The sequence below is a fragment of the Delphinapterus leucas genome, chromosome 19 (assembly GCF_059928025.1).
Source record: "Delphinapterus leucas isolate spDelLeu-1000000601 "Yukka" chromosome 19, BTC_Dleu_Yukka2, whole genome shotgun sequence".
Taxonomy (NCBI): domain Eukaryota; kingdom Metazoa; phylum Chordata; class Mammalia; order Artiodactyla; family Monodontidae; genus Delphinapterus; species Delphinapterus leucas.
In genome coordinates, this window is record NC_143147.1 from 20,270,432 (window position 1) to 20,284,840 (window position 14,409).

General features: G+C 54.4%; 1 protein-coding gene across 6 annotated transcripts in view; it reads left to right on the forward strand.

Annotated features, from left to right (window-relative positions):
• Positions 1 to 427: 427 nt before the first annotated feature.
• SLC43A2 (solute carrier family 43 member 2) overlaps positions 428 to 14,409 on the forward strand; it is a 41,898-nt gene continuing 27,916 nt past the window's right edge. Inside the window, exons 1-5 of one of the 6 annotated variants that reach the window (XM_089900645.1) lie at positions 428 to 510; positions 1,399 to 1,623; positions 10,005 to 10,212; positions 12,208 to 12,263; positions 13,065 to 13,141. In XM_089900645.1, coding sequence (XP_089756771.1) covers positions 1,464 to 1,623; positions 10,005 to 10,212; positions 12,208 to 12,263; positions 13,065 to 13,141 — 501 coding nt within the window. In that variant the 5' untranslated portion in view covers positions 428 to 510; positions 1,399 to 1,463. The other 5 variants (XM_089900646.1, XM_022595466.3, XM_022595467.3 and 2 more) reach the window with 5 other exon arrangements.

Below are 14,409 nucleotides of genomic sequence, written 5' to 3' on the forward strand. Positions count from 1 at the left end.
CAGGGCATCGGGCGTGGTGCCCAAGGCACAGGAGAAGTTGGGGAAGACGAAGCCGGACGGAGGAGAGCGGAGTGCGGGAGCTAGGCTAGGTGAGCGAGGCGGACCGGCGTGCAACTAGGGGAAGTCCGAGGGAGCCGGAACGCCGAGCAGGGGACCCAATCCAGAGACAGGGCTTCGGGGCGAGGCTCTGGAGAGGCGATGGGGCAATGCCTCTGGGGGTTCCCGGCCCGGCTGTGACTCCAGTTTAAAGTACCAGACCAAAAACACCGCCCAACGCAAGTGCCGGTGCACCCCCAGCTCCCTTGTTTGTCTCCTAGTCCGGCCGGAACCGGCTTCTGCTCGCAGCGGGGCGGGCAGGTGGCTGCTGATTGGATAAAGCCTGTTTCCAGCCCCCACTCAGCCAATCAGCGTGTGGCAGTGTTTTCATCTTGGGGTCGGAATAAAAGGGCTGGAATAAAAGGGGGGCAGAAAAGGCGCCGGCCGGGCCCGATACACACCAGTAAGAACCGGGTGAGCTGGATCCGGGGGACCTCGGCCCCGGGCTTGGGTGCTGGGGGGCAGAAGGCGCACGAATAAGGGCGTAGGTTGAAGATGTAAAGAAGAGAGGAAAGGAGAAAGGAGAGAGACTGAATGGATGAGGAGCCTCCAGGAAAGAGTTGACGAATCGAGGAGGGAGCTGGGGGATGGAGGGACGGGGGTCCACTTCCATGGAAACGAGCTAATTGCCGAGGAAACGGCCCCGGATGGGGGTCGCGCGAGAGACTCGCGCCGCCGGTTTGAACCGGCTTCTCCTCTCCCATGCGGGGCTCGCGTGGCCGCAGCGCCTAGCGACCTAGACAGCCGCCAATGGCGCGGCAGTTCCTGTGCCGTCAGGCCAATGAGCGGGCCGTGGGCGGGCCGTTCTGGAACTCCGTGCGCTGATCTTGTGGTTCAGGGAGCCCGGTCTGGGAGAGGGTCTCCAGTGCCGGCGGGCGGGCGCCAGTGAGTGCCCTAGGGAGTGGCAGCCCTCAGGTATGCACCTGCCCAGGTATCCGGACCTCAGGCTGCCTCCCTTGCCAACCCCCAGGCTGTGTCAATCCTTCTGGGAGCCAGGACTAAGTCCACGTCCCTGAGCAGACGTTAGTCCCTTCTTGTTTCCATGCCTCAGTTTCCCTCCGAGTGAGCCGAGGGAGAAGTCTCCCTGTCTGGCCGGGGCGGCTCTCCTGGAGCTGCGGGCAGGCGGCCAAGCCAGCGGCGGAGAGGGTGGCCCAGAGTACGGGCAGGGCTGGGGCTTCCTTGCTGCGCGCACTTGCCTCCCGGGCCGCAGAGGGGTGACAAGCTCCACGCGCTGCGGCAGCGGCCCGGGTTGGCCGACCCGGCTGCATAGTGCCGGGCGCTGACGCCGAGGTCTGTGCGCAGGCGGCTGCAGAGCCGGAGCCCGAGCCGGAGCCGGGCCGCCGCGCCTCGCCTCGCCTCGCCTCGCCATGGCGCCCACCCTGGCCACTGCCCATCGGCGCCGCTGGTGGATGGCCTGCACGGCCGTGCTGGAAAACCTCCTCTTCTCGGCAGTCCTCCTGGGCTGGGGCTCGCTGCTCATCATGCTCAAGTCGGAGGGTTTTTACTCCTACCTGTGTACTGAGCCAGGTGAGCCGGGTGTTCGGACTCGGGGTGGTTCCTGGAGTGGGGACTTTGGGAGAGGGGGGAATGGCGGTGTAGACCCAGCCAGCAAGACCGCCTCACTGCGCAGCACCTCCTAGTTAGCAAAAGGCCCATTTGATCCTCACCCAGCTCACACACACCCACAGTGTGTGCTGGGTACACATCACTGTCCCTGTTTTGTGGCTGAAGAAACTGAGTCTCAGATCTTCTGACTTGTCTGAGGCCGCACAGCTGTAGACTGTAATAGATCCAGAATCCCTAAGTCCAGGGTGTTCTTTCCACCACCTGGGAGCATGACTGGACTCCTTTCCTCCCAGTGCCTGGCACATCACTTGCTTTGCAGTAAACATGTTGCTCTCTGACTGTAAGAAAGAGGAACTCCTGACTCAGTAGCTGGGGTGCAGCAGGAGAGAGGAAGTGGCTTGGCCTCCAGCCGGTGGAAGGTTCATCTAGAATCTAGATGTTTTTCTGTCAGGCCATCATGGAGTCTCTAAAAGGCTTTTCGGATACAATTTCTTGTCTATTTTTGCTGCTTTATGATTTTCCAAAGGACATTTCCTCCCACAGGCTGTGAGAACATCTCAGTGGCCTTCTACCCCCATGGGGGTGGGGGGAGGAGAGAGGTAAGGAGGATATTTATGGAAAGGACACTAGGTCTGTCCTCTCCCTTTGCTACACACTGGTGTTGCTGAATGAAGGCTGAGGATGCTTGTCTACAAGAAATCTAACCCCCACCCCTATGTTCACACCTGATGACCTTGTGAAAGGATTCTGAATGCTGAAGGTCAGTGGGGTTCAGCCAATCAGTGGGACCCAAGTGCCTCTCACCCACTACCCTGCTACCCACCTTCCTAGGCAACCTTGATAGGAAATGTTTTCCTCTGCTCTCTGTCCCCAGCAGTGACTACCTAAGGGTTGAACTCAGCAATGTCTCTCCCTAGTACTTTTGTCAGCAGCCCCTGCCCAAGTTCCTTTGGATGGAAATAGCCCAAGTCTGACTCCCTGAATCACACCACTGGCATGCCTTTTTAAAAAAATTTTTTTTAATTAATTAATTTATTTTTGGCTGCATTGGGTCTTCGTTGCTGCGTGCGGCTTTCTCTAGTTGCGGCGCGCAGGGGCTACTCTTCCTTGTGGTGCGGGCTTCTCATTGCGGTGGTTTCTCTTGTTGTGGAGCACGGGCTCTAGGCACATGGGCTTCAGTAGTTGTGGCATGCGGGCTCAGTAGTTTTGGCTCACAGGCTCTAGAGCACAGGCTCAGTAGTTGTGGCACAAGGGCTTAGTTGCTCCGCGGCATGTGGGATCTTCCCGGACCAGGGCTCGAACCCGTGTCCCCTGCATTGGCAGGTGGATTCTTAACCAGTGCGCCGCCAGGGAAGCCCAGCATGCCTTTTTTTTTCTCTAGAGTTCTAACTTTGAGGGAAGAGAAAGCTTTGGACCACCTCATGCTGCCTGTCAGCCCGTGTAGAACCCTCCCTGGTCTCCTACTCTGATCTTCCTAGGAGATTCCTGAGCATTCCAAGTCACTAGGGAAGCTTCAGCTGGGAGAGGTTAAGGACAGGAGAAAGGGAGGGGATGCTGAGCCTGCCTGAGGGCAGAGAGTATATCATTTATAACCTTTAGCCTTTAGCCACTCAGAAATATTTCCTAATAACCTTAGGGTTCTTGGCAGACCTTTCCCCACATCAGCAAGAAATCTCGGGAGATGGGAGAGTCACTCAGACCTTGTTCCTTAAACAAGCTTTCTGCTTTGCTCGAGAGATGTTAGGAGATTAATGACTCTGGAAGGGAACAGATTGGAGTGTTAGGCGCCTCCTCTCCCTCCCTCTCTCCTCTCCTTGTAGTTCATGACCCTTCCTGCTTGTCTCTGGATTCTTTCAGGCTGCACAGAGGGGTTAAAAAACAGAAGGAAGCATCACCCCCAGATGAAGCTTTTAGCATCTCATCCAGACTGGAGGACTATTGTAGTCAATTTTTTTTTTTTTTGGACCTACTGTGGTATCAGAAGGTCCGATTCTAGTGTTTTTTCCCCCACATTGTCCACTGATTTAATTTATTTTATGGTCTTGGCAGCGCTGGGGCTGGTCACTTCATTCCTGCCTCAGCCTTGGCTTCTTCCTTCTTTGAAGTGGGAGGAGTCCCGGAGATTGTGCCGACGTAGTGCTGAGTTGGTGTTTAAGCCCTTGAGAGGCTTGCCTGGTCCCTCCTGTAAACCAAAGTGAAGGTGAAGGGTCAGGATTGTGGGTTGAACATCAGCTTCTTATCCCGTGCCTTTGTTCCTGCCTCTGATTTTGGTTTTTCTGACTATCTGGCAAACCCGCTGACCCAGCATCTGTGGCGGGCAGGCCTGCTGATTCCACACAGCTTATCTCTCTGGCCTCCTTGCTCCTTGTTTCTTGGAGTTGGAGTAACCTGTTGCCTTTTGGGGCCAGGAGTCCCTGTGTCTTGCCTGGCTGGGTGTGCCCAGAGGATTTAGGATCAAGATTTCTGCTTAGGCCTAATATTTTCATGCTTGGGGGACGGCTGAAGTGCAGAGAAGCGGTTAGGCCATTTATTACCTTTATTGACTTCAGCTTGTGAAAAGCTGATCAGTCTACAGCTGACTGAAATGCAAATTTGTCAGCTTTTTGTTGCTTTTAGGACTGACGCTTTGGTTTGTTCTCGAAAGAAAATTTGCCTGAACCTGTTGAAAGGTTCTCAGAACTCTTTCTCGGGACTCCAGCCAGAATCCGGCCACAGACACGGTGTCCGGTTCCAGCATGTCGAGGTGGGAGACAGAAAGAAAGAGCTGGGTTTTCCATTTCCCCTCAGCTCTTTATCCCTGTCTCCCGGACAGTCAGGATGGATGACTGGGGCTGGGGACCTGGGCCTGGCACTTGGCTTTGCCTCCCCACTCCCCGCTGGAATGGACAGGAGACCGACTGGGTTCCCAGCCCTGGCGTTTCCAGAACTGTGTCCTTTTGGCCGCCGGATGGCCGCTGTCACCACCCACACCCAAACTCTTTCTTCATTTCCTTTGTCAACCGGTGGCCCACTTCGACAGGGTCAGCTCAGGGGCCTGGTGCTACCTGTGGATGTTTAATCTCCTCTTTCATCTGACCTATACGTTCAGTAAACATTTTCTGAGGGGCTCTGCTGGGTGCAGAGCAATCCGGGCCCTCAGGGCGTCTGTAGTCTGCCAGCATCTAAGAGTCATCACACATAGGTCTACATGCTTCCAAGTGGTGGTCCGACCCCAGCAGAGAGCAGGGTGCCGGGGTGAGAGCCACCGTGGGGATCTGGTTCAACTTGGGGGGGGGTCTGTGATATTTAGGCAGAAGCGTGGAGGGCCACAGGGGTGACTCAGGAGAGGAGCGGGCAGTGAGCCTCCGGGGTAAGCTGTGTTTTGAAAGAGAGGAGAGAAATGACAGGCGGGCAGGAGATTACTGGAGATCTGGGAAGGGGCCAGGGCCTGCAGGCCCCTGGGGAGACTGAATTTTATTCTCAAGGCAGGAAGAAGCCCCTGAGGCAGAAGAGAGGATCAGATTCACCTGTTAGCCTCTCATGAATTGTTGAGGGCTTGCCACACGCCAGGTGCTGGGTGGGGTGGGGGTCCTGAAGGTGGGAGACGTGGCCCCTGCCCGAGGAAGCCACGGTCCAGCCCAGCCATGGACCCCAAGGCAGAGCCCAGTTCTGTGCTCTTGACCACCACAGTTACTCCGCTTGTGGTGGCCGGGGGGTGGCACCCCTCACTGAAACAAAGCAGGAAGCTGGCCCCCAGGACCCTGAGAGAGCAGGGCCAGGCCTGGTCCCCACCAGGCAGGACCGAGGCTGCAGATGTGGACAGGAGATGGTCCGTGCCACTTGACGGCCCTCCCTTTTTATGGTCTCCTCCCACCCTCAAAGGCCACTGGTGGTAGCTTTTGAAAACCCATCGTTTCACATTGTGTGTGTGTGTGTGTGGCCACGCCGCGTGGCATATGCGGGATCTTAGTTCCCTGACCGGGGATCGAACCCATGCCTCCTGCAGTGGAAGCTTGGGGAGTATTAACCACTGGACCACCAGGGAAGTCCTTTCACTTTTTTGCTGCGAATAGGACTGTTTTCACCCTCTCCCCCCAGTTTATTTTGGATTTCTTTTTTTCAACTCGGTACTTGGGGATCCAGGTTGGGCCCTCCAGCCTCGGGACGTGTCACAAAGGAGCTGGTGCCCTTGGCCCTCCCCACCCACCCTGCCTGCCTCCTTTCCATGACCTAATTTCCCTCCTCCACATCTGCTGGCCCTCCCTGGCTTCTTGGTGTCCCATTAAGGTCCTGTCCAGCTTGGTTGGCTTTCAGGGACCTCGTGGGAGCATCTTGGGGGCAGTCCCATTCTCACTAGGTGACATTAAGGGCCACCTGGCATTGCCCCGACACTGATAGCCTCGTGCGTCTTTCTTCCCTCAGCATCTTCTCTCTGAAATGCCTCTAACCCAGGTGGTACAGCATCAGCACAGCCTGAAGGTTAAAAGCAGGAGCTTTGAGGTCCGACCACCTGGATTCAAGTCCAGCTTCCCCATATACTGTCTATGAGACCTCGGGGAAGCGACTTATCTGCTCTGACACTCCTGGTATCTGGATGTGGAACATGGGGTGAGGGTGGGATGGCGCTCGGTGACACAGGAACCACTAGCGCAGAGCACAGTGGCCAGCGCACGGCAGCACTCTGCGATCACAACGTGGGGGCTGGGCCCTGGCCTACCCGGCATGGTCCTCTGACTGTGTCCTGCCTCGGTTTGCTGTGTCTGAGGCTGACCTCTTACCTACATACCCCCTGCCAGACTGAGATGCTGCTTCCTGTTGCCGGATAGACTAAGGATTTGAGAGAGACAGGAGATCCTGGGGCAGAGACCGCAGCAGGGCGTCCAGAGGCCTGCACTCTGGGGCTTGGGGGCGCAGCTCGGGTTTGCAGAGGCCTCCAACCCGGTGCCCCTTGCTCCCTTGAGCATCGTACGGTCAGCTCTTCTGGTTTGTTTCCCTGGGGTCAGGGGAGCCCCCTCCTTGATCCAGAGAGGTTAGGGGAGCCTCAGGGGGACCACAGCACCCTCTTTTCTCCCTTGCTTTCTCTGTAAGGATTTCGTGTGTGAGTTCTGTGAGGGGGGCCGAACAGGGCAGGCATTGTTCTCTCTTCCCTGCCCCGGGCCTCCTCCTGAGCAGCCCTACGCCTGTTCTCTGCACACTCTGGACACGCCAGTTCCTTGCCTGTCTTCTTGGTTCACCTTCCCTGGCTGGGCTGGGCCGGAACGGGCCGCCCTGGCCGCATCTGTAGTAAGCCGGTGCAGGTGAGGCACAGAGCAGCCTGGACCGGGGTGAGGGCTGAGGTCTAGGCTGGGAGCAGAGGGGCACCCCAGGGGCTTGGCACTTCCTGTGTGCTTATCTGTTTGGGTCTGTCTGGCCCACAGTGGCCCAGGTGGGAGCAGAGCGACAGAAGCAGCCTGGGTGTGACTGTGTTTGGGCATTTGCTGGATCTGTGATAATTCCGTGTGGGCTGTTTACTGCCAACAAAGCTTCAGGCTCACAGAAGATTTAGTTCCCTCTGGGGCGAGGGGCACTCTCGCACTGCTCCCTGGGCCGATGAGAGGCCACCCGGGTGCCTCCACCCCCAGCTCATTTGTTGCTGGACATCACTGCCGGGAGCTAGGAGGGCAGAGGGCCAGGTGGCCCTGTTGGCAGGGATTTAAGAGAAGGTTTGTGGCCAAAAGTGTAAGGTCCCTGCTTCTGTTATAGCAGCTCTAGGATGAAAGATGGGAGAGACAGATTCCCTTCCCTCCACTCTAACTTCCTGAGCCCCCCTATCTAGTTACAGGGTGACCAGATCTCTAAACAATTCAAGATGTTTTCGTCCCCATCTTCACTTAGAGCAAATCAGGGAGCCTGCCTTGCATATGTATGTTGCCTTGGGATTTCATCTTCTCTCTCTCTCTCCGGGAGTACAGTCATGGATTTAGGTCCAGCTGTGGTTCCTCTCTGGGGAAGCTGGGAGCAGAACACCCTTGTGCCTTTCCTCAGACCCCGTGCTGCCTCGCTTCCTCTGCTCTCCATCCGATCATGGCTCCCTGCTTGTAGCAGCAGATCCCACAGCACTCCCAGCCCGGAGTGATTTCGCGTCCTCTAGCGCTCTCACAAGCCAGCGATCCCAGACCTGGGGGTGCCCCCTTCCCCCCCCATCCACTCTGTCGCACCTCTTTTGTTTGTTTGCACCTGCACACCAACCTGGAGGTGGCCGTTGCTTTGCGGACACCCTGTCCTCCCGCCTTACATTCCAGTTCCTGTTGCTGCTGGCAGAGCTGACACCCGAAACCAGTGCCAACCTGTGAAGCAGCTCTGCTTTTCCAGAAGCGGCCTCACTGTGGACAAGCAGCTCAGGCCTGCTGGCTAAGGCAGTGTGTGTGACGGTTCTGAGCTGGATCCTAATGGGCCCAGATGACCCTGTTTGTCATGTGTTTTGGCTGCCAGCACGGTGGGGCATCTTTTGGAAAGCTGAGAGAAAGTAGTGGGGGGCGCTGAGAGTCTGGCTTGTTAGGTTTTGTGTCTTTGGCTTCAGGAGGTTAACATTGGGTCTATAATCTCCTTCGATCCCCTCTGTCTTCAAGTTGGTTCCATGTGTCCTGTTTCATTTCTTCTCTCTTGATCCTTTTGGCCAATGTGATCTGATGCCACTGTTTTCATTCATTCAGTAAACAACTACTGTGTACCAGGACCAAGGGGAGGTGCTGGAGACACAGGTGACTAGAACACAGTCCCTGTCCTTCAGGGCCCCCAGCCCAGTGGGAGACTAGATATGAATTCATGCTGTGGATGGTCAGTTACAGAACTCTGCTCCCAGTTAGTGTGTCCAGCTGTGCTGCCACCCATTACCCCCATTCCGAGCCAACGAGAGGAGTAGTAATAGCAGTAATGACAACTTTTAGCTATTGTTTATTGAGCATTTTCTATGCCTATGTGAGCTCTAGAATGTTATCTGGATTTCTCTTTTATCTTCCTCAAAACTCTAGAAAGGTAGATGATTTTTTATATTATGCCCATTTTACGGATAAAGAAACTGAGGTAGAGATGAAATCACTTCTCCAAGGTTATACAAATAGGAAGTGGAGGAACCAAAATTGGAACCCAGAGGCCAGGTCCCTGCACCCCACCCTCAACGTGCCCCCTGCAGGGCCTGTTGGTCAGAGGCTGGCATATAGCATGATTCACCCAAGGTGCATCTTTTCCCGTAACCTTGGGTCACACCCGAGAGAGACCCGGGCAGGCCTTGCACACCTCAGATTTATAACCCTGGTGCCAGAGGGCTGCATTCAGGAGGCACGCAGTTATCTGAAGAGAGGTATTTCCTTGAGTCTCCCAGCGTGACCTCACCTCTCATCAGAGGTTGCCCCTCCCTCTGCGGGATTAGTCAGCATCTCTTAACTAGCAGTTCCCAAAACGAGAGGGCTCCTCCGCCACATGGCGGCCTATCCTCTACCCTCCCACCCTCTGCTGCTGCAGCACTTTTCCCTCCGTCTTTTCGTTGTCTTGGTGCCAGGTGGACTTTGGAGGGTATCGTTAAGGACTGGGATTACAGCACAGGCGTGGCCACAGGGGACAGTGACATCATGGCCCCAGCGAGAAGAAGAAAGGTGCACTTCAACAAGTGAAAGCAAATTACTTGGGACTTTTCTTTTTTTTAACAAAACAAAACAAAACCCCTTCCCAAGGGCTTCCATGACACAGTGTATGTGGCGGTTGATGCCGTGAGAACATCGGGGAGGATTGAGCACAGGGGCTGTGTGTTTGAGGGATCTGCCGTACTGGGCAGTAAAGGAGGCCTACTCACCCCTCCCCTCGGTTGACCAAGGGCAGCGCAGTGAGACCAGCAGCTTATCCTTCCCAGGTGGTCTAGGGTCGGCCTCCTGTATACTGGCTGCAGACTGTTTCCATGGACAGAGCTCCAGAGAAGGTTCTAGCCAGCCTGGGGTCCCACTCACAGCCTGGGTTGGGTCCCGAGGCCTACTCTTCTAGGTGTCGGTTACTCTAGAATGGGAATCCCAACCTGGGGCTCATGGGTACTGCAGGGGATGCCTGAAGGCCCTGAAACTGTGGGCAAGACTTTGTGCATTTTCTAAAGAGCAGGAGCGGAGCTTCCTTTATTGGATTCTCGAAAGCATCTGTGACCCCCACACAGAAGTGAAGAATCTCTGCATTATCGCTCCAGGGAGCTTGGGCCAGATAGACATCCCAGCCTGCTGGGGGGTAGCCAGATTCAGCCCTGGCATTCCCAGTGGGCTGACTCCGGGTGGGCACCTGCCCCTCTGATCTTTGGAGATCGCTGCCACGACCCTGTGGTCAGGTTTCCCTCCCTCTACACACAGAGAATGTCACCAATGGCACAGTGGGGGGCACAGCAGAGCCGGAGCACGAGGAGGTGAGCCGAATGAATGGCTGGCTCAGCTGCAAGGCCCAGGATGAGATGCTAAACTTGGCCTTCACCGTGGGCTCCTTCCTGCTCAGTGCCATCACCCTGCCTCTGGGCATCGTCATGGACAAGTACGGCCCAAGGAAGCTCAGGCTGCTGGGCAGGTCAGTTCTAGGGGTGGGGGTGGGCAGGTGGGACCCCTGGGCTGAGATTCCCCACTGTGGGTAATCCTGGTACCTGCTCTCAGGTGCACTGTGGAGCTCCCTAAATGCCTGCCCAGGACGGGCTTCCTACCCCACGTGCAACCAAATCAATAGCTACTGTGACCCTTGCATTGTGCCGATCTGCATGAATGTCACAGGGCTCAGGCCTGCCTGGAGGGCCTGGAATCGCTTGTCATTAAGAACACTGGTTTTTGGGGCTTCCCTGGTGGCGCAGTGGTTGAGAGTCCGCCTGCCGATGCAGGGGACGCGGGTTCGTGCCCCGGTCTGGGAAGATCCCACATGCCGCGGAGTGGCTGGGCCCATGAGCCATGGCCGCTGAGCCTGCGCGTCCGGAGCCTGTGCTCCACAACGGGAGAGGCCACAGCAGTGAGAGGCCCGCGTACTGCAAAACAGACAAACAAACAAACAAAAAAAGAATGATATATGTGTATATCATTGACAACTCCATGTGCTTATATTAGAGGTATGTATTCAAAGTCTTTCTTCTCATGGAGGTGTAAGATCAGAAAGACTGGAAACCAGTGTTCTTTTTTTTTTTTTGCGGTATGCGGGCCTCTCACTGTTGTGGCCTCTCCTGTTGCGGAGCACAGGCTCCGGACGTGCAGGCTCAGCGGCCATGGCTCACGGGCTCAGCCGCTCCGCGGCATGTGGGATCTTCCCGGACCGGGGCACGAACCCGCGTCCCCTGCATCGGCAGGCGGACTCTCAACCACTGCGCCACCAGGGAAGCCCCCACATATATCATCCTTAATGTTCTATGTAATTTATTTTTTTCTTCCAATTCTATTGAGGTAATAATTGACATACAGCCTTGTATAAGACTGAGGTGCAGCATAATGATCAGACTTACATATATCATGAAATGATGACCACAGTAAGTTTAGGGAACATCCATCATCTCATATGGTGTTTTATGTGCCTTATGATACATATACAAAGAATATAAATTAAAGTGGCTAAGATTTAAAATTATAAAATTTCTAAAATTATAAAATTGTAAAATAGTATTTCCCTACCTCTGGTACCTTAGTGGGTCATCTTATGTACCTCCTGGGATGTGTTCCTGGGCTATAAAGCTCCAGATTGCCAGTCCCAGGGTCAGTCCACCAAGCAGCTGGCCCTCTCTGGCCAAGGTACTCCCCAAGCCAGTCCCATTGGAAATGAGCATCGTGCAGGGAAGTGGTTTGCAATGAACGAGGCCTGTAGCCCTGAAGGGAATGAGTGGGGGACCAGTTTCATTCATTCTTTGGAGCGTAAGCAGACTTGGTCCCCAGGTTAGAGCCAGGCAGAGGGGATTTGGAAGCTGCCATTCATCGCCCCTTGCCCGGTGGGGTTCTGTCCATCCCCTTTTGCTGAGCGGGCATGGGAGCCTGGGGAATGGATTGTGTCCTCTCTCGCTTCACAGCCTTGGCCCGCTCCAGTCTGGGGAATGGAGGGGGCAGTGCAGCGGGGTGTTTACCAGATCTGGCTTTGGGGCTTGAATTCCAGCTTAGCCACCTGCTAGCTTGGAGACCTTGGAGAATTTAGTTTTTGTGTTTGTTTTTTTCCAAGTATTTGAATACCTGTTTTTTAAAAAATTTATTTTATTGAAGTATAGTTGATTTACAATGTTGTGTTAATTTCTGCTGTACAGCAGAGTGACTCAGTTCTACATATGTCTGTTCTTTTTCATATTCTTTTCCATTACGGTTTATCACAGGATATTGAATATGGTTCCCTGTGCTAGACAGTAGGACCTCGTTGTCTTGTTTTTGTTCTTCGAGTTTTATTTTTCTCATCAGTAAAATGGAGCCAGTTATACTCTGTAGAATTGTTAAATTAAATGAAAGAATGTATATGAATTTTCGGAAAGCATCTGACACATAACCAATACCTCCAAATAAGCAGTATTAACAATAACAATAATAACAATGTACTGTTTCTGTTTCTTTTTAGTGCCTGCTTTGCTGTCTCCTGCTTGTTGATTGCATATGGAGCAAGTAACCCAAACTGTGAGTAAGCTTTTCCTCTACCCTTTTGTCAGGGACTGGGGAGAGAGTGCCCAGAGGTGCCTGTAGGCCCACCTGCTCTAGAAAGCTGGGCCAGGCCTGGTGCTCACTGCTCACATTAGAGGGACACCTGTTAGGCCTTTACCCAGTGACTTATCTCTGATGGGTGGCTGGATAACCAAATAATGGCCCCAGACAGAGGTCTGAGAGAAGCTCCCAGGGGGTGAGAAACACCCATCTCATTGCCGAGCCAGGCCAGTCCCCCATGGCCTCATTGATGCCAACTGGAGAACTAGGCCAGCTGCAGGGGCCTGTGTGGAGGTCATGAGCTGAGCCCCTTGGGGCAGCCCAGGCCAGCACTTTAAAAATAACTTGGAAGCTGCCTGGTCCCTAACCCTGTTCAGGTGGAGCTGATGCTGCAGGGACTTTTAGAACAAACACCAAAATGGGATTTGAGTTTCACCAAAATCTTATCCAGGCTCATCTCCTGATTCTTGGGTACCTGTACTTTTGGTTTCAGTGAAGCAGCTTCTCTAGGCTTCTCCCTTGCTGCTAAGGTTAGTGGAGAAAGGAGGACGGGGATGCAGCTTTTGCAAGAGCCCAAGCTCCATAAAATAGGCAAGAGGAGGATGAGGCAGAGGCTGGGCCGGCTCCCCAGGTGTCCGGCACTAACGCCTGATGGCTTGTCAGGCACTCAGCTGCGTTTGTTCGGAGCCGGCTCCTTACCCGGCACTGGGGCAGACCCCGGCCTCCCTGAAGCTCAGCCGTGGTTCCCCACTTAGGAGCTTTTCTGCTTCATTCCAGCCCTCTCCGTGCTCATCTTCATCGCCCTGGCTCTGAATGGCTTTGGTGGGATGTGCATGACATTCACCTCATTAACAGTAAGTACCAATTATTTTAGGAAGATCTCTAGTTCAGTCATCTTCTGTGAACCTGAGGCAGCTTTTATTGGCTTTGATTTCCTTGCTTTCCATTTGCCAGCTTCTGCCTGGGTATCCCAAGCAGTAGAGGGTCATCGGTGGTGAAGCTGTGGCAGCAAAGCCAGCTTCGGCCTCCCAAGCTGGGGAGGTCCTGCAGGCAGAAAGGAAGGCAGCAGAGCGGGACTCGCGGAGTGGCCGGTCCCCTGCCTCCGGACCATGACTGAGGTGCCGAGGGAGCCATGTGCCTAGAGAAGGCGGGACCCGGGAGAAAAAACCTGCCACCTGCTTTCTTTTCTCATATTTTCTGTGGCAAGAGATTTCTTGCTAACAGTGCAACCTTAAAACACACCTCTCTTGGAATCACCCTGCCCCTAACTGTTGCTTTGTTCAGAACTAAATGAAAAACTCTGGGGAACACATAGGCTGCCTCTCTGCTGGGTTTTCTAAATGCTGGGGCACAGAGAGCCCTTCTGGGCACAGGGAGCCCTTCTGGGGAGGGTTTCTATGGTAGCACCAGAACACCACAGAATGTGCTTCTTTTGGAAATGGGAGAGGCTGCAGGAAGGTCTGGGTTAAAAGAAAGTCGAAGGAGGAGGAAGAAGGGAGCTGTGTGCAGGTTCACCTGGTCAGGCAGGTGTGCCTTTCAGAGCTGGCCATTGGGAAAGAAGTGAGAATGCTGGGCTTTCAGAGAGATTTCTCTGTCCAACAGGAAGTTCTGGACTGTCTCAGTTTCCCGTTGAGAAAGTATTAATGAAACAATACCTCCCATCACTATTTATTTGCAGTGCATTCACTTCTGCTTTCTCTTTCCACTAATGAGTCAGGAGTCATGCTGTTGAAGGGCCCTCGTTTAGCTTTGAGGGAGCTCTGGGGACTTGCTGGTCTTCTTGTAAGGAGCTTGAAGAGCTACCGACATCTCTGTGACCCCTTCCTACAGGCTGTGAGCCAGAGGCCGGGCCTGGCCCAGTGCCTCTTCTGTTCACCCTTCCTGCGTTTTGCTGTGTTAACTTTGACCCGGTGGGAAGGATGAAGTGCCTGGGTCTGGGTCCATGGAAATGGAACACTCGGTGGGGTCTGTGTTAGGTGAGAGAGGCTCGGCCCAGGACCACATATGTGCTGTGCTTGGGGAGTGGGGGACACACACGTATCCGGGAACTCTGGTTGCCTTGCCCCTGGTGGTGTGAAGGAGATTGACTTTGTAGTCTTTTGTACATTTTTATTTATTTATT